The sequence below is a fragment of the Cyprinodon tularosa genome, unplaced genomic scaffold (genome assembly GCF_016077235.1).
Source record: "Cyprinodon tularosa strain WSP-4 unplaced genomic scaffold, ASM1607723v1 ctg1273, whole genome shotgun sequence".
Lineage (NCBI taxonomy): Eukaryota > Metazoa > Chordata > Actinopteri > Cyprinodontiformes > Cyprinodontidae > Cyprinodon > Cyprinodon tularosa.
In genome coordinates, this window is record NW_024038085.1 from 11,868 (window position 1) to 32,124 (window position 20,257).

Genomic DNA, 20,257 nt, shown 5'->3' on the forward strand with positions numbered 1-20,257 from the left:
TTGGAGGGAAGAGGAGCCCCGATGATCTTTGCTGTTCTTACTACTCTCCCCACTTTCTTCCAGTCTGAGGTGCGCCAGCCTTGGTACCAATGTATTTATACTCCTCCACCACCTCCACTTCTTCTCCCATGATGTCAATAGGAGATAACCCATACCTGTCAGGTGTATGAAATACTCTATTTGTAGCTTATATACTGTCTGTAACTGAAGTAATTTAACTGCACTTCCATTGACTTACTTAAACATTATGTTAACAAAAACATTAAAAATATCACTGATGGTAAAGACAGCAACATTAATAATCTGACAACACATTGTCTAGTGGCCTTTCTGCCATATTTTCTTAACAACAAACTAGCAGCACAATGACCTGCATCTCTTATAATCTGAAAGTTCATTTTATCTGATAATTAATCATAAGCTAAAAGCAAAAGCACATTTTTTTTTACAATTTTTTGTGCATGTCTTTTGCAGGTGGTGATCTTCTCTTCCTAACAAAAATGGCCTCTATAACTACTTCGGCTCTACTTTATCTTTTATACTTCTTGCTTCCTGTTTCTCCCTCTCAGGCTTTTTCACTGAAAAATTGCACTATACTTTATCAGGAGAACACCTCTCCCGATCTTTCTTTGGACTGTGCAAAAATGAAATTTGTTACTATCCCTGATTACATCCCTAAAAATGTTACGTCATTACAACTAGGAGAAAACCTGTTAATAAGTATTACCCGAAATGACTTTAATGACATGAAAAAGCTGAGTTATCTGAATTTAACAATGAATGAAATAACATATGTTGACCAAGGGTCTTTTATCAATTTAGGTTTATTAGATACACTACATATGGCAAGAAACAGACTAACCAACCTGACAAACAACATGTTTAATGGGCTCTCCAACCTTAGAGTGCTGGTCCTCAGTTTCAACAAGATCCAATACATTCATAAGTATGCCTTCCAGGGTCTGACCAGCTTACAATCTCTTGATATTATTCACAACAGACTTCAGGAAATTGTAGAAATTCTGCCAATCTTACGCCTGCCACAGTTACTTACGCTTAATCTAAAATTCAATACTATTACTAAAAACACCAAATATTTCAATCAAAATTTCTCCTCATGTCTTAAAGAATTGGAGGTTTCTGGTTCTGCCCTGAAACTGTTAAGCATCACAGCTACAATTTGCCCACACCTCCAGACCATAGAATTGTCATTACCCATTTCACAAGGAAAATGGGACTTAACTGATAATAGACTGCTGAAAAACATAACAAAGTTGTATGCTGAGAGCGAAGCAATATCCCTAAAAGGAATCCAAACAGTTTTAGAAAATATTGCAAGACTGGATCATCTGGTCTTTGACACTGTGGATGATTGGATTAAAGACGGGATATTACCTAGTTCAGTCTGTAAAACACCAACACTCAAAAAGCTTAGCATCACTGGAACCCATGTTGATAATTTTACTATTGGATTGGCATCATGCTCTCAGCTCAGAGAGCTTGACCTGGAAGACAATTATATGCATGAACTCTCAAAAGGTTCAATGCAATCAATGAAGCAACTGCAATCCCTAAATCTGGCTTATAATAAGCTCACCAAAGTTCCTCATGACATAAGGTGCCTCTCCTCCCTTGAAATCTTAAAATTGTGTTACAATGATATCGCTGGACTCAGCTGTGATGATTTTCTGAACAACACACATCTGAAAGAGCTTTACCTGAACAATAACCGCATAAGCAAACTGGAAAAATGTGTAACTAAAAATCTTGACAATCTGAAAGTTTTAGATTTGAGTAACAATCAGCTGAAGACATTTGAAGATACATTTAAAGTTTCCCTCCATAAGCTTGAGGCCTTGGACATAAGCCACAACCCCATAAAATATCTGGACACAGATGAATTTCAACACTTAAAATTCCTGAAAGATCTGAAGGTGGAAACCTATCTGTTTGTAAATGTACCTTATTTTAGTGGTTTAGTGAGCTTAGAAAATCTTGTAGTTTACTTAAACACAAACACTTATTTAAAAAGTCTCCAGTCAAACAATGATAAAGCCTCTGCAAAAATTAAGACACAGAAGCATCTAACACTAATCGGAAGCAGCAATTATGAATTGATGCCCTTTCACGTAATTAAGGAAATGCTCAAGGCTTATGAAAATGTAGAGACATTTTCAGTTTTTAATATCTATATTAACGACTTAGATGTTGAAACATTTGAACCAAACCTCCAGCTAAAAAGTTTGACATTATCATCAATGGATTTGTTATATTTCAATTCTACTTTATTATTAACTCTCCCAAACCTGCAAAATTTCGATCTTTCAAAATCTAAACTCAGGTCTTTGGATTTTCTGGTCCAGGCAAATCTTTCTGCACTCAGATCTCTAAAACTAACTGACAATGAGATCACTGTTATTAGCGAGACGGTCTTCCAGTCTCTACCCTCTCTGAGATTGTTGGATCTGGACAACAACCCATTCTTATGTGAGTGCTCTAACGCAGGCTTCATCCACTGGGTACTGACCAACCCACAAACACAAGTGGTAAAAGCTCATCAATATAAATGTTTCTCTCCTGTGGACAAACAAGAAAGCTTGTTACTAGGTTTTGACATTCAGTCCTGTCGGCAAGATATTGGCTTTCCCTACTTTATATCCACCACTTTTCTGGTTGTTTTTACTCTCTTTGCATCCCTATTCTATAAATTTCTGAGATGGCATATCTCCTACACATTCCACCTGTTTCTGGCTCTCCTCTATGACAGCAAAATGCGGAAGAAGGAAGATCCTCATCGCTTTGATGCCTTTGTGTCCTACAATGTCCACGATGAGGACTGGGTTTACAGAGAATTGCTACCAGAGTTGGAGGGAGAGCAGGGCTGGAGACTTTGTCTGCACCACAGAGATTTCCAACCAGGTAGACTACTGTATGTTCATCTCTTTGTTTATTATTGAGTGCTATAGGTTGCTAGCCTCGTGAGACAATCCTGATCTCGCGAGCTTTCAAGGTTTCACTCGCAGATCAGTCTGGCTACTTTCCGTTAAAGAAAATTCAGAGCCGTTCACCAAACGAACGTCCAATCAGCGTTGGCTTTGAGGCGGGTTGAGGTGGGACGCAACGAGAAGCGCGACAGTTCAGTCTAAAGAACATGGTGGCTTCAGCCGATGAAACTAGCATTAGCATGGCTATCGAGCAAGTTTTATCGGAATTACAGAGTATTTCTTCACTGAAAGAAGAGCAAAACACTGCTCTGGAGGCTTTTCTCAGAGGAAAAGATGTTTTTGCTCTTCTCCCAACTGGTTTCTGCAAGAGTTTGATCTTGTGGTTGTGTTTTCGTCGTCGCTCTGTTAGTACGTCATATGCTTCGTTGATCTGATTGGTTTATTTGGCCTGTCTATCACCAACATAGGCCAATCAGCAAACCAGTATTTTCGCCCCTTCCCAAAATTACTTCAACGGAAGGTTTCCATCTGGATATGCGGAGCAAATCCATCTGGCGGAGTCAGGTTAATAGGTTGCAAGAATTTAGCAAATTGAAAGATGGAAAACAATTTGTAAATGGCTCAAGGAATGAACAACTAAACACTGGCTGAAATGCAGACAAACAAAGGCAACCGTTTTATCATTAAGTTTTGAAATATTTTTTTGTTTATTTACCTAAAAGCTATTAAAATTCTAATAAAGTAACAACTAATAGATAACATTTTTGTCTGTACAGGTAAACCCATCATCGAGAACATTACTGATGCCATTTACGAAAGCAGGAAAACTATCTGTGTTATCAGCCGACACTACCTGCTGAGTGAATGGTGCTCAAGAGAGATACAGATGGCCAGGTAAGGCTGCTGTCATTCAGTGTAATTAATAAATTGTACTAGCTCTGTAATCAGTATGATGAAAAAATATTTTGAGCTCTTAACAGGAGTTTTATTAAAAAACATAAAAAATCTCTTAGTTGAATATGGTAAACATTAAAAAAAATCATAACTAGATATGCTAATTAGACTCATGACCAGCCCTTGTTCACCTCTGAAAAGACATATTAACAAATACCTCCTCCTCCTCTTTTACATGACTTTCTTTAGCTTCCGTCTGTTTGACGAGCAGAAGGGTGTGCTGATCCTGCTGTTTTTGGAGGAGATCCCTACTTATCATTTGTCTGCACTCTACGGCATGAGGAACCTGGTGAAGAAACGCACATACCTCAGCTGGCCTCAGGCTGCGCAACACCCACGACTCTTTTGGCAGAATGTCAAGAGAGCTCTGCAGACAGGAGAAGCTCTCACTGAGAACACTGACCTCCTTACCGGACAAACAACATATTGAATAACGTGCAAATGATTTAAGATTACTTAATAATCCAGAGATAAAAATGAGTGTATATTAATCAGTTACCCTTAATGTTTTTTTTTAAACATCCTTAAATCTATTTGAATCTAGCAAAGATAGTCATGACTTCTGTTTCATATCAACTCATCATATATTAGCAGCCATTCAAGATTTCCTGACTGGTCCCCTACATTTCCTTTTTAAACATCCATTTTTGTACTAAAATATTCTTTCTGTCATGTTTTGTGTACATTAAGATCTAAAGAGAAGCGCCTTCTCCTGGTCAGACTCTGTAATTCAGTGAAATGGTGGAGTCAGGGTCAATAAAAAAATGCACGCTGAGGAGAAGGAGGGGGTCACTCCAGTGGCAGGAAATTGGAGGGGATTTTGCTGTGACTTGCAGGGAAGTGGGCTGACATTCGGCTGGCGTTTGACTGGAAGGGGCCACTTTGAATGGCTGCTAGTGTAACTAGAAAGTCATTTATAATCCTGTTAACAATGTAAATGTGGAGTAAGTGTTTATTGAAGGATCACATCAATGCATATTTTAGTTTGTGTTGCTTCCTGTTGCATGCTGTAGCAGTAACTTTTGTAACAGGTTCAATCTTTTGAGGGATTTAAAGGCATTTTTATTTGATGGATGTATTTATATCCTTACTCTTTAAAATGAGGGATTAGATCATTTTAAATTTAAGCTTCTTAATTTTGCATTTACATCATTTATGTAATTTTTTTCTATAACTAGTACCTCTATGTTGCTGCAACAATTTGGCTGTTTTTTTGCTTGGTGTCAGTTTTTTTATGTTTGTAGTTTTTTTTATGAACATATTGCATAGACTCCAAACATGCAACCTTTTTTCTTATTGTCTAAATAAAATATGTAGATGTATAGATATTTTTTAAAATAAAGTCTTTAAAATCGGTTATTTATTAATACATTCAAGCTATGGAAAAAATCTGTAAGCGGAAATGAAAACAAACAACTAAAATAAATTCTGTTGCTCTGTGACTTAGTTCCTCAGATACTCAGAAGTGTAAAAGGAACAAGATAGACTCAAAAAAAAAACTTAAGATTTCACATATTTTGAGGTGTGAGTTTACCAGTAACCAGAAGTGGGTATAATTATAGCTACATTTTCTTGAGTGACTTTAAGAAAACAATGCACTTTAGGGAGAGGTGGTACTTTTTACCTTTACTTAAATCTCTGTGAAGATTCTCAGTCATCCAGGTCATGGTCGAGCTTGAAAAGTTCAGTTTAGGGAACTGGATGTGAGGTTTTCTAAAAGGCGTTTCGCCTCTCATAGAAGAGGCTTCTTCAGTTCTAAATAGTGGTAGGGAGCACTGAGATTAATATACTGTAGGTGTAACAAAAGAATTAGGGGGGGGGGGAAATGGTGGCTTTGATTCCCTCCACTGGATTGTCTGAGGAAGTCACATTGGGGGTGTTAAAGGTCGTAAGGGTTCTTTTGATCTGTCATTAACTCCCTCGTCAGAGTCCTTTCGGCCACATGCATCATTGAAGTGCGGGTCAGGTGAGTGCAGGTGAGAGGTGAATCTTCTGGGTATTGTTCCTAAAGGTGCTTTGTACAGTAGGTAGATAAAAGGTTAATTCTAAGACCACCTCCTCTGTTGAAAGTTGTTCTTTTCCAGGTTAACTAGGATGGATGTCTACTCTTGAATATGTTTTCTGGCTATGCCACCCACAATTAGTAAGGTGGAGTTGCAGAAATCTTAATAACTTTATTTTTACATCTCCAGTCGGAGAGAAAAAGCTTTTACTCAGGTGCCTTTTTACTCTTAAATATATACAAAAACTCCAAATACACACTCCAGGGAACCTTCCCACCCCACCAAGGACTTTCACTAGCCAGATAAAACATGTACAACAGCTGTCTTCCGTTTACGGCATGGGGGAGGCTAAGGCAGCTACAACCACTTTATCCTTACAGTAGCTCTCCTGGCCTTCATTTGGAGCCTGAGACTGAAAACAGACATACCTCAACATTCTTAATCCACAGTAACTTAAGCCATTTAGAGACTAGTTGAAAATGCAGCTAACAGTAGGTGTTTACGCTGTAATGTCTTATCATTTCTTAACATATACTGCATGCATTACCCAATGTAAAGATCGTTTATGAAGTATATAAAGAAAAAAAATTGCAAAAAAGAGTTTCTTCTGCACAAATGTATTATTTGGTAATCCTGTTATTTTTTTAAATGACGTACTCCCTTATTCCATGCAGCTGTACACCCATCTGCAATAATCCTGACATCTTAGAAAGAGTGGGGTGGGGGGTTGTTTGGCGGTGGGGGAGCTTTGGCTGACTGGCCTGTCTGGATCATGTTGGCACCGCCCTTGAAGGGCCTGTCTGTTCTGGATGCGACCAGAGCAAGAACCGGGAAGGCTTGGTTGAATTCCCCCCACTCCTCATTTCGCATTTAGTTTTCAAGTATCAGGTCCGGTTGCCTGGTCCTTTGGGGTGACTTGGGACCTGGGAATATGGGATGTGTGTGAGGCATGCAAATGTGTGTACAGCATCTGCTAATATTTGTGCGTAGTACACCCACCACCCTGCCCCGACCACCTCCACTGGCTGGCGCCTTGGCCCGCAGGTGCATTGGTGGTACTCAGTGTCTTGGGGCAGGGACCCAGGTTGGTGCCGGCCTGCTCCTGGTGGCTACTTTGTGGGGCCTGGCCCCCTGGGGCGTGGTCTTTGTTTCACATGCAGTAGGGCCCTTGGGTCCCATGGATAGTCCCACCTCGGCGTGACTGGCTGCCAGGTGGAGCCCATGGGCTCGTCCATGCGGCTCCTGGGGAGGCGGGTCTTTGGCTCTTCACTGAGCATTTTTCCCCATGAATAAACCTTAGACACACAACTGCACTCTCACAAACACCAACAGTTGCTTGGATCTGGTCACTTACATACAGTACTTGCAACTTCTATCTTCAGCAACCACTTTATGCATTCCATATTGATTAATACTGTATGTTGCTCTATTGTATCTGTATTTCTATATCTGTTGGTCGTGTTTTTCTTTTTACATTTGTCTTTGCAGGTAATGAAGCAAACAGATGAAGTTTTGTCAATATCTTTCTTTTGTTATTTTCTTTATTTTACCTCTTTTCCCTTTTTTGTAATGTCCAAGTAACATGAATTATTCCCTACAAAAACCATGATAAAACTATTTGCATATATAAATCAAGCAGAGCACTATGGCGATAATGCTCCACTGGTGATGCACTTTTTCTGTCTCTAAGACATTTCTTATGCCAAGTTGTCAGACAGAAAACAGAACAAGAAGTAAAAGACTGAAGTTTGGTTTCACTTCTTAAAAAAAAAAAACATGGTGAAAAAAAGACAACATAGAAAAATAAGGAACCTTGAAGTTAGATTTTAAGCCTATAGTAAAAGTTGAAAGATGTAAGATATAAAACCATCATATTTCAATTCACTTTCATTTATTCAATTTAACTGTAAAATAAATATAAACAAAGCAGTTAGAACCTGAATATTTAGACACATTCCAAGCCAGTCTTAGGCCCTGCTGAGTTAAACACAACAACTCTGTTTATCTCTTTATTTTGTTATTAAAATATTTTAAATAAAACTTAGCATTGATTAAACCTAAATATATTTTACACAGTGGTTCTATATATTCTTATTTGGCTTATGTGGCAGACAAGAGGTTTAACACAACAGAGAGCATACAGTGCAACATGCAGCTTCCTGTTTATGTGCTAAAAGAATCCACCTCCTGTGAAACACAGTCAAAAAGAACTTTGCTCGACATCTGCTAAGGCCTCAGTTGAGATGCAACATGGTTCTAAACTGTAAGTAGCAGAAATATCTATCCTTGTTTACTAATAACAATTGCTTTATTTAAATATTAAATTGAAATCAAGTTTTTTCAGATGAGTTTGTTAACTTTTAAAACAGACTAGCCAAAACTGTAAATGACCCAAAGTCAAGAACTTTAAAAGTAGTTGTGACAGTGTATGAAAAAATATTTTTTAAAGTGATAGTAAAAAAGTATTCCAGATGACTGGGTGAGATGCTGATGATTTAAATCAGGAAAAGATGAGTGATTGCTATTTCTAATAACAAGTAAAAGCTCAACAAACAGGCTGCTGTGCTGGTAAACCACAATTTTTCTTGTCAACGACTAACTTAGCCGTTGATTATAATAAAGTATCTAATGTCTATTTACATCCATTCATCCATATCTTATATCCTTTTTTATGTGCGAGTTATATATATATATATATATATATATATATATATATATATATATATATATATATATATATATATATATATACACTATATTGCCAAAAGTATTTGCTCACCCATCCAAATTATTGGAATCAGGTGTTCCAATCACTTCCATGGCCACAGGTGTATAAATTCAAGCACCTAGGCATGCAGACTGTTTTTACAAACATTTGTGAAAGAATGGGTCGCTCTCAGGAGCTCAGTGAATTCCAGCGTGGAACTGTGATAGGATGCCACCTGTGCAACAAATCCAGTCGTGAAATTTCCTCGCTCCTAAATATTCCACAGTCAACTGTCAGCTGTATTATAAGAAAATGGAAGTGTTTGGGAACGACAGCAACTCAGCCACGAAGTGGTAGGCCACGTAAACTGACGGAGCGGGGTCAGCGGATGCTGACGCGCATAGTGCGAAGAGGTCGCCAACTTTCTGCAGAGTCAATCACTACAGACCTCCAAACTTCATGTGGCCTTCAGATTAGCTCAAGAACAGTGCGCAGAGAGCTTCATGGAATGGGTTTCCATGGTCGAGCAGCTGCATCCAAGCCATACATCACCAAGTGCAATGCAAAGCGTCGGATGCGGTGGTGTAAAGCACGCCGCCACTGGACTCTAGAGCAGTGGAGACGCGTTCTCTGGAGTGACGAATCGCGCTTCTCCATCTGGCAATCTGATGGACGGGTCTGGGTTTGGCAGTTGCCAGGAGAACGGTACTTGTCTGACTGCATTGTGCCAAGTGTAAAGTTTGGTGGAGGGGGGATTATGGTGTGGGGTTGTTTTTCAGGAGCTGGGCTTGGCCCCTTAGTTCCAGTGAAAGGAACTCTGAATGCTTCAGCATACCAAGACATTTTGGACAATTCCATGCTCCCAACTTTGTGGGAACAGTTTGGAGCTGGCCCCTTCCTCTTCCAACATGACTGTGCACCAGTGCACAAAGCAAGGTCCATAAAGACATGGATGACAGAGTCTGGTGTGGATGAACTTGACTGGCCTGCACAGAGTCCTGACCTCAACCCGATAGAACACCTTTGGGATGAATTAGAGCGGAGACTGAGAGCCAGGCCTTCTCGTCCAACATCAGTGTGCGACCTCACAAATGCGCTTCTGGAAGAATGGTCAAAAATTCCCATAAACACACTCCTAAACCTTGTGGACAGCCTTCCCAGAAGAGTTGAAGCTGTTCTAGCTGCAAAGGGTGGACCGACGTCATATTGAACCCTATGGATTAGGAACGGGATGTCACTTAAGCTCATATGTGAGTCAAGGCAGGTGAGCAAATACTTTTGGCAATATAGTGTATATATATATACAGGTGCTGGTCATAAAATTAGAATATCATGAAAAAGTAGATTGATTTCAGTAATTCCATTTAAAAAGTGAAACTTGTATATTATATTCATACATTACATACAAACTCATATATTTCAGATGTTTATTTTGTTTAATTTTGATGATTACAAATGACAACAAATGAAAATCTCAAATTCATCATATCAGAAAATTAGAATATTGTGAAAAGGTTCAAAATTGATGGCCCCTGGTGCCACACTCTAATCAGCTAATTAACTCAAACCACCTGCAAAAGCCTTTAAATGGTCTTTCAGTCTAGTTCTATAGGCTACACAATCATGGGGAAGACTGCTGACTTGACAGTTGTCCAAAAGACGACCATCGACACCTTGCACAAGGAGGGCAAGACACAAAAGGTCATCGCTAAAGAGGCTGGCTGTTCACAGAGCTCAGTGTCCAAGCACATTAATAGAGAGGCGAAGGGAAGGAAAAGATGTGGTCGAAAAAAGTGTACAAGCAAGAGAGATAACCGCACCCTGGAGAGGATTGTGAAACAAAACCCATTCAAAAATGTGGGGGAGATTCACAAAGAGTGGACTGCAGCTGGAGTGAGTGCTTCAAGAACCACCACACACAGACGTATGAAAGACATGGGTTTCTGCTGTCGCATTCCTTGTGTCAAGCCACTCTTGAACCACAGACAGCGTCAGAAGCGTCTAAAGAGAAACAGGACTGGACTGCTGGTGAGTGGTCCAAAGTCATGTTCTCTGATGAAAGTAAATTTTGCATTTCCAATGGAAATCAAGGTCCCAGAGTCTGGAGGAAAAGAAGAGAGGCACTTCATCCACGTTGCTTGAAGTCCAGTGTAAAGTTTCCACAGTCAGTGATGGTTTGGGGTGCCATGTCATCTGCTGGTGTTGGTCCATTGTGTTTTCTGAGGTCCAGGGTCAACGCAGCCACATACCAGGAAGTTTTAGAGCACTTCATGCTTCCTGCAGCTGACCAACTTTTTGGAGATGCAGATTTCATTTTCCAACAGGACTTGGCACCTGCACACAGTGCCAAAGCTACCAGTACCTGTTTGAAGGACCATGGTATCCCTGTTCTTAATTGGCCAGCAAACTCTCCTGACCTTAACCCCATAGAAAATCTATGGGGTATTGTGAAGAAGAAGATGCAATACACCAGACCCAACAATTCAGAAGAGCTAAAAGCCACTATTAGAGCAACCTGGGCTATCATAACACCTGAGCAGTGCCACAGACTGATCGACTCCATGCCACGCCGCATTGCTGCAGTAATACAGGCCAAAGGAGGCCCAACTAAATACTGAGTGCTGTACATGCTCATACTTTTCATGTTCATACTTTTCAGTTGGCCAACATTTCTATAAATCCTTTGTTTTTATTGGTCTTCAGTAATATTCTAATTTTCTGATATGATGAATTTGAGATTTTCATTTGTTGTCATTTGTAATCATCAAAATTAAACAAAATAAACATCTGAAATATATGAGTTTGTATGTAATGTATGAATATAATATACAAGTTTCACTTTTTAAATGGAATTACTGAAATCAATCTACTTTTTCATGATATTCTAATTTTATGACCAGCACCTGTATATATATATATATGTTTATTTTTGTATTTCCTCTACATGTTTGTCTTACCCGTCATGTAAATATGGAATATTAAAATTGTGAAATTATGCACCAGTGTATGTAGTTTATGAATTGCTTAAGTTTTATCAGTTTGCTGTAGTTTTCAAGCTTTTTTTATTTTTATTTTGTCTATACTGATGAAAGATTAATTTGAACTCACTATCAGCTTTTTGAATATATCAGTTGATCATATGTATTTTTGACCACATCTAATAAAGCTACAATTTTTTATATTATATGTTTTAAATGTTGCTTGCAGGTAATCATCCTTGAATGACAATCAACCACATCAAACTAAGCATGGCCAACTCAGACTCTTCACACATCTTTCTGCTTCTTCTCCTTCTTTTGTCTTGCTTTAACTCTTCGCTACCTTATGTTCTGAAAAACTGCACTGTACTTTATCAGGAGAATCCCTCCGCTGATATTTGTCTGGACTGCGCAAAGAGGAAAATCGAGACAGTCCCAAAAGACATCCCTAAAGATGTTGTGTCATTAAAACTGAACAACAACTGGGTTCAAAAAATTAACAAAGACGATTTCCTTGGCATGTCAAAGCTTAGAACTCTGGATCTAACAGTAAATCAAATTACAGATGTGGACCAAGGGTCATTTATCGATTTAATTTTTCTTAAAACTCTACGCATGGGAAATAACAAACTTAATTATCTGATAAACAACATGTTTCAGGGTTTGTTCAACCTTACTGTGCTTCTTCTCAACAATAATGGCATACAGTTTATTGATTCAAGAGCTTTCCAATCCCTTATTAACTTAGAGACCCTAGATATGGGAAACAATAGGCTTCAACAAATCACTGATATTCAGCCAGTCCTACAGTTACCACGAATCCGAACTCTTGGACTAAAATGCAGTGGGTTTTCTTCTTTCAATACCAGGGACCTGCAGCTTGGTCTTCCCTCAAATCTCAAAGAATTGGATATTTCTGGTGATTACCTGAAGGTTTTCAGCCTCACTAAACCAATTTTTCCTTATCTCCATAGGGTCGAGTTCACTATGTGTTTATATTATAAAGACCTCCAATGGGATATCCCTGAAAAAGAGTTGTTGAAGAACATATCACATTTATATCTTGAGAGGCCAATTCTTTCAGATGAAGGGATCACAAAAATTTTGGAGAGTCTTGACTCGTTAAGGCATCTGAGACTAAATGCCCTGAAGATGCGGGTTTACGAAGGACTATTATTTACAGTCTGCAAAATACCAACACTGAGGAAGCTGGATTTGTTTAACAGCAATATTAACAATTTGGCTGTTCAAATATCACTCTGCTCTCAGCTCACCGAGCTTGACATGAGAAAGAGTGACATAGGTGAACTGCCACAGGGTTCATTACAATCAATGAAGCAGCTCCAATCTTTAAACATGAGTGGCAATCAGCTCATCAAAGTTCCAGATGATATAAAAAATCTAAGTTTCCTTAAGATCTTAAATCTAAATTACAATTATATACTAGATTTGACCTGTTATGATTTTTGGAACACGAGTCTGTTAACAGAACTTTACCTGAAAAATAATCGCATTAGCTATGTGGTTGGGTGTGCATTGGAAAATCTGGAAAATCTAAAGATTTTAGATTTGAGTTTTAATTTGCTGACAAAATTTGAAAATGATCTAGTTCTTCCTAATCTTGAAGTCTTGAAGATAAACCGCAATGAGATTGGATTTCTAAAGATGTATGATTTTATTCATTTACAGTCCCTTAAAGAGCTTGATGTAGCGACATGTTTTTGGGAGATGCTGACACAAAAAGAATTTGATAAATTAAATAACGTGGAGAATATTACTATATCTCATGACATATTTGAACTCAAGCACCTGGAAAAATTAACAATAAGGTTAAATCCCCACGAATCTTTGAACAGACTTCAATCGACTTCTTCAAGAGATATAATTTACTTAGAATCTATGAAAAGTCTCACAATGATCTGCAACGTTTTTTTTTCAGCATTGGACATGAAAGAAGTACTCTGGACTATGAGATATTTGGAGAATTTTACAGCTGTAAAATGTACTTCTCAAGTTTCAGGTACAGACATATTTAATTTTAATCCCCATCTGAAGAGTGTAGCATTCACAGAGGGAGATCTTTCAGACTTGGATGCAGAACTTTTTCTGCCAATTCCAAATCTGCAGAGTCTTGATCTTTCCGCTTCCAACATAAGTTCTTTGGATTTTCTGATGCAGGCCAATCTATCAGCACTTAAATATTTGAAACTCACTGAAAACAAGCTTTCATGGATCAACGAGACAGTTTTCAAGGATTTTCCCTCTCTAACATACTTGGATCTAGATAAAAACCCATTCACCTGTGACTGCTCAAATGCAGGTTTTATCCAATGGGTAAAGAACAACAAGCAAACACAGGTAGTAAACGCTCATCGTTATAAATGTTCCTTTCCCTCAGACAAACAAGGAAGTTTGTTATTAGAATTTGATATCCACTCATGTAGGGACGATGGTAGCTTTTTCTGTTTCATTTCTAGCTCTTGTCTCGTTGTTCTTACTCTTCTTACGTGCTTTATCTATAACTTCCTGAGATGGCATCTTACCTACACCTTCCATCTCTTCCTGGCCTATCTCTATGACAGCAGAAGGGGAAAAAAAGGGGTCCCGCGTCGGTTTGATGCATTTGTATCCTATAACGTCCATGATGAGAACTGGGTTTACAAAGAGATGCTTCCAGTGTTGGAGGGAGAGCAAGGCTGGAGACTCTGTCTGCACCACAGAGACTTTCAACCAGGTAAACTATGGCTTCATGATCCAAAGCTATCACTGCATCGTCAAACCTTTATAAGTAAACTTGATAATATTCAGTGGTGGAAAGTAGCAAAGTACATTTACTTGATTACTATACTTAAGTGCTTTTTTTGTGTATCTTTACTTCACTGGAGTTTTTTTATTTTACTTTCTAATCCACTATTTTCAGGAAACTGCCAGTTTCTCATTCGTTTTGCCTCAGCTTAGCTTTGTAATCCACTATTGTGGTTTTTTCTTTCTTGAAATGCAATTTCAACATAGCAGATAGCAGTCCCTAGGACTGGATTTGGACACCACTGTTAGAGATTTGCATGACGTTCCACAAATGTGAGAAACTCAGGGAAGATATTATTTGTTGTTTATACATTTGAAGGCATTAGTTGTTGCCATATGGCCAAGTTGTTCAGTAGGATGAGTTCTCAAAGAAAAGTTGGAGTTTCTTTGTGGTAATAGATTCAAACTTACACTTCTATTCCAAAAATAATAATCAAAATAGCTGTCTTTTTTTCTGTATTTTAATGCTGAAGTTCTTTACAGGTGGTGTAGAATATGTAGCAGATGGTTCTATGCATCAATACATCAGGTGGTTTCTAAAAGTTACGAGGTTCTTTAAAACTACTCTGAAAATTAGAAATGTACTGATAATAGAAAATGCGATTTGTAATTTTGAATCCTTAAGTATTTTCAAAAGTGAGTGGTTCAATACTTTAACTTGAGTAGATGTTTGAACAAGTAACTTTTACCTGTAGTTGAGTAAGGTTTGACTATGAGTATCAATACTTCCACTCACGTATTACTGTTTAGTGCTTCTTCCACCACTGATAATATTAAAGGTGAAGGAAGAGTTAAAGTCTGAAATGCATTTGTTGCAATAGAAGACTGTTTTTGGTTGACAAATCTACAGAATTCTTTGCATTTGCATTTCAGGAAATATAAAAAACCTAAAAACTTCTTTCTTGAATAACTATTTAGATTCAAAGGTCACTAGTGGGAGCCGTTTCTGCCCTCCATTATTACTGCAGTCAGTTTAATAGTGAAAGGCAAGGAGTTTTATATAGCAAATAGCAAACGTTTAATAGTGATGTTTGAATGGATTATTATTGTTTGAAAAAAAAGTCCTTCCATTTCTGTATTTTTTGTGACAGGGTTTTCATTTTTCTTATTCTATGTAAAGAATAAATTATATAAAAGCAATATAAGCATCTACACTAATTCTGTATGCTTCTTTGTATTAAGTAAACAACCCTTTAAAAAATATATTTTGGTTTCACAGGTAAACCCATCATTGAGAACATCACTGATGCCATTTATAGCAGCAGGAAGACCATCTGTGTTATCAGTCACAACTACCTGCAGAGTGAATGGTGCTCCAGGGAGATTCAGATGGCAAGGTGGGGGCCCTGTGCTTAAATATAGGATTTTTTTTAACTTAAAAGAATAAAAATGAAGCTCAAAGTATTAGAAATACATCAAGCTTTAAAGATGTAATCCAGCTTTTGTTTGAGAACTGTTCTGAAATATAATCGGGACTGCGGCATGCTGCCCATCTATAAATTCTATGTTTCCATACATTTTCAAGAAAACTTTTGAATTGCACAAGAATTACTAATGACAAAGTAAAAGAAATGATAGAATTATTATGTACAGTAAACATAAGGTCAACAATTACATAATATATGAAATATACAGCTTATACATTCCTTTCCATTTATTATTTGCTGGTGATACGCCCTACTTTGTTCCTGGAGTTTTGCTCCTTAAAAGCTGTTTTATTGTTCCATCTGGTTTCACCTTTCTACTATACTAATCGGCCTTTCTTTTTATCTGTATGTTTGAACCCCCTACCAAAATTAAAAAAGTTTTATGTCTCAGTCTTCTGAAGAAAAATAATCACTACTGTAGCTGTCCCCTACAAATGACATTAGATAAAACTTTTATTTTGACAAGCTAAGATTTAGCTTGTTTAAATAAATCACATATTTCTGAAATTTTACCAACTCAAACTATAGATTTTAAATTAAATCTGAAACCTAATTATTTGCAACAGCTGTGTGTTTTCTTTAAATAACTGATCACTTACCTCCCTTACTGCCAAATAACGTGGATGCAGTACTTTCCACCATTTTGAAATCACAATGCATGTGCTCTGTTAGCTTAAACCCCACAAAGTTGTGTACCATGGATTGCAATCAAGTTTGCATTAGAGTTCTAAACATCATGTCCCATACGGAGGACAAATATGAATTGGTGGGTCTCAGGGGGACATAGACACATAGACATATTCTTTCTTAAATTTTATGTCATTCATATATATAGCATAAAATATACAGTTATAAAACAATGTACTTACTTAAATTTCACATAAGATTCAGGTTAGTGTTCTTGATTAAATTGTATGTAATTTCTTAGATTCCTTATATTTTTAGAGATGGCATGTTTACATTGTTTTTTAAGGTATTAAGGAAGGTTTGTTTTAAATGACTTAGACAACAATGAAGTTTATCCACATAGATATGAATCAAGTTAAACATAGAAAATTATGCACAGATATATTTTGCATAGGGATAACCACCTGAGCAATCCCATATAAAAATCTTCTTTGTCAGCCACTCATAAAGTGGAGTGAAGTGGTTCCTTAAACGCAACATCTCCACTCTGCTTTATGAGGCAAGGCTCCCAACTCATATCACCCTGTAGGCACTACAGCTAGTTTAGTTGTGAACTTATGAACACCTAAAAATATCCAGTGACTGCTTTGAAAGGGCACTGATATGTTTCATTGCCTCAAACCCCAATATCCCAGCAGCACACAGGACAGATCCAACCATACCATTAAAACCATAGCATGCTTTGTGGAAAAAAGTCATAAATACTGTTTTTCTCTTTAATTCAATACCTTCAGCTATCGTCTGTTTGATGAGAAGAAAGATGTGCTGATCCTGTTATTTTTGGAGGACATCCCTTCCCGGTATCTGTCTCCATGTTACCACATTAGAAAGCTGGTGAAGAAACACACCTACCTAAGCTGGCCTCAAGCTGCACAACACCCGGGAGTCTTTTGGCAAAATGTCCAGAGAGCTCTGAAGACAGGAGACACTCTGACTGAGAACACAGACCTGTTGAATGGACCAAGACAATGCTGAAATAGTCAAAGGAATTTCTAGTGCATAATCTAATAAGGTTATCACCATGGGCTTGCACCAATATGCACTTCAGTTCTTTGGAGGGTTGGAAGGGACAACATTAAATAAATAAACATATCATGAAATAATTAGATGTAAATGTACCATGAGCTAAACTTTGTATAAAACAAATAAAACCTTTAAATGTCATATAAAAGCAACACTTTATATTATTTTAGCCCTACATTTTAGTTTAATTTGAGATTTATTCAATAATTTTCAGTTTAATATACTGCACTAGGGGCATGCTGGTGCTCCACCGATGCTGGCCTTTTTTTAACTTGCCTATCTAACTGGAGAGAGTTGAGTCCTTTGCTGAAGGAGTCATGTGACCTAAAGCTGGGCTTTATGGCGGTCTGGGCTGCACATAAATAGTAGAGCTAACTATGCAATAAAACTGTTTTAAAGCAAAACAACAAAAACCAAAAAAAAAAAACACAAACAGATTTGACACTTCCTGATCAGACATAATTTTGCTTTTCTGATTTGATCTTAGGGGGTTAATTTGGCATTGTTCTTCTCAATCTGCAGGTTCAAAATGGTCCAGAGGGAGATTTTTCAATTGTTGCACGTGTCCTAAACGTTAAGGTTACAGATCTAGCGCCTCTATTGGCTCAAAATGTTGCTTTAGATTAATAAATATACTATTTGTTTATTTAATAAATCAATAAAAAATAAATGCACAAATGCATATAATTATAGAGTGGATAAATAGTTAAATATGCCTTTAAATAATTGAATATGCTTTTTAAAATGAAACCGAATTATTATATCATTGCTTATTAAATCTCATTATAAAACATTTAGATATACTGTATGCATTATGTTTATTGAGATATGCTTATACATATTTCAGTAGGTATTCATTTATTACGTAAAACGTAAAATAGTAAATTAACTAGTTATTTGGATTTACTGTTATCTTAATGTCATCCCAATAAGGCGTACATTTTTTGATGTATATAACATCAATAACAAAAGTTTAATCTACCAAAAAAAAGATCATACATTTTTTTTATTTGCACTCCAATGTTGTCTTTTTCTATTATGTGCAAAAAGTGTACAACAAAAAGAAGGGTCATGTTTTAATCGTACTATATTACTATAGTACTATATTATATATCGTACTATATTACTAAATTATATAATAGCAATTCATTTATAGTGTCAGCTTAACATCTCTTGTCACAATAAAAAATATTTTAATTATGGTGTATAGTGTTTTGTATATATGTAACATATGTTTGACTTTGAATAAGTGAATTAGTAACATATCTGCCTTTTTATGATATTCTGATTAATTAGATACACCTTTTGTGTATATTAGGTGTAACCTTACAGGTTTGACAGTTTAATTTTTTTGGCAAGTTTGATCCCATTTAACAGTAGGAGATAGAACTTAGTTGTATGCTAAAGTTTATGTGGTAAAAGTGCACATACAGTAAGTATAGTGACTGGTTTATTAAGTATACATTTGAATTATTTGGACTATTTAGCAAAAAGAAAACAGTTATATAGGTTGATCATTCAAATTTTTGTAGCTTGAGTTACATGTTTAAAACATGGGGATTTATCCAGTCACTTTGTACCATTGATTGCAGTGCATGTCTCAAATGGTTTATGCCGACTTTGTTTTAATATATGTAGAAATGTGTTGTTTTTGTTGTTTTTTATGCAATGCTTTTATTTGTTTGTTAATTTTTTTAGGCTGTATTATGCTGTACTTGCCAATTTGTATCTGAGATCCTTTCATATATGTAGTAGCTTACATGTTAGAGTTCTTCTGTTTTTTTTAACATGCTAACCTAAGGTGATGGGTTGCATGCTCCCATAAAGTAAAGGAAAATGCTTTATTTGTCATGATGGGTTCTAGAGTAAAGCCCAAAATGCAGAACACACACACGGGAAACTGGGTAAAAGTCCAAACGAGTTTATTAAAGCACAAACATGAAAGTGATACGGGAACTGGTTCAGACAGGGGAGCAGGTTAACTGGAGATAAGACTGGTACGGGAGGTTGTAGGTTAGCAGAGTTCATGAATAACTGTATGATCTGGTTGAACTGTAAAGTGCCTTGAGATGACATGTGTTGTGAATTTGGCGCTATATAAATAAACTGAATTGAATTGAATTGAATTGAATAGGCTAAGCATCTAGCTTCATGCTTAGCATGGCTGGCTTTGATCTGAGCTTCCAGCTCACAGCAGAGAACAACAGGGGATAAAATCCTCATTGGATTCTTGAAGCTGATTCCACATAGGAACCTCCAGGGAAACTCCACATGGAAGTCATCAGGTTACATCCACGTAGGAATCTTTGGGTTGGCTCACCAGGGCATATTAGCAGGTTAAGCTCTCCTAGAGCTTCAGGCTTGAGACTGGTTTCCTGTGATGCAGCTCTCCCAGAGCTTCAGACCAGAGACAGGGTTCCAGTGAGGCAGCTCTTCCTGAGCTTCAGACCAGAGACAGGTTTCCAGTGAGGCAGCTCCTACTGAGCTTCAGACCAGAGACAGGTTTCCTGTGAGGCACAGACAAAGGAGAGATTAGAATCAGATCTCACACTAGAGACAACCAAGATTCAATCTGTAACAGAAGGCTCAGGAAGCTAACCAACTAAGATCAACACTGCGGCGTGGAAGCAAGGTCAGGCAGGAGCTTATAAAGGAGCAGTCTTCTGATGAGAGGATAAGCAACAGGTGTGCAGGAAGATTCCAGCCCTAGGGGAAAAATACACAGAAC

General features: G+C 37.4%; 2 protein-coding genes across 2 annotated transcripts; both read left to right on the forward strand.

Moving 5' to 3' along the window:
• The first annotated feature begins 495 nt into the window (after positions 1–495).
• Positions 496–4,615, forward strand: LOC119777803 (toll-like receptor 13). The gene is made up of 3 exons (XM_038276793.1): positions 496–2,919; positions 3,722–3,839; positions 4,089–4,615. The coding sequence occupies exons 1-3, from the start codon at positions 501–503 to the stop codon at positions 4,327–4,329; spliced, it is 2,778 nt and encodes a 925-aa protein (XP_038132721.1). The 5' UTR covers positions 496–500; the 3' UTR covers positions 4,330–4,615.
• Positions 4,616–11,840: 7,225 nt separating this feature from the next.
• LOC119777804 (toll-like receptor 13) lies at positions 11,841–17,714 on the forward strand. Its single transcript, XM_038276794.1, has 3 exons — positions 11,841–14,321; positions 15,612–15,729; positions 17,241–17,714. Exons 1-3 carry the CDS (start codon positions 11,858–11,860, stop codon positions 17,479–17,481), a joined length of 2,823 nt encoding a protein of 940 aa, XP_038132722.1. The 5' UTR covers positions 11,841–11,857; the 3' UTR covers positions 17,482–17,714.
• The last annotated feature ends 2,543 nt before the right edge of the window (positions 17,715–20,257 follow it).

Bases quoted from the DNA above. Each gene is read 5' to 3' on its own strand.
- LOC119777803 (XM_038276793.1), top strand. From the start codon at position 501: ATGGCCTCTATAACTACTTCGGCTCTACTTTATCTTTTATACTTCTTG. The intron at 2,920-3,721 runs GTAGACTACTGT...TTGTCTGTACAG, and splicing joins CCACAGAGATTTCCAACCAG to GTAAACCCATCATCGAGAAC. The intron at 3,840-4,088 runs GTAAGGCTGCTG...GACTTTCTTTAG, and splicing joins AGAGAGATACAGATGGCCAG to CTTCCGTCTGTTTGACGAGC.
- LOC119777804 (XM_038276794.1), top strand. From the start codon at position 11,858: ATGGCCAACTCAGACTCTTCACACATCTTTCTGCTTCTTCTCCTTCTT. The intron at 14,322-15,611 runs GTAAACTATGGC...TTGGTTTCACAG, and splicing joins CCACAGAGACTTTCAACCAG to GTAAACCCATCATTGAGAAC. The intron at 15,730-17,240 runs GTGGGGGCCCTG...CAATACCTTCAG, and splicing joins AGGGAGATTCAGATGGCAAG to CTATCGTCTGTTTGATGAGA.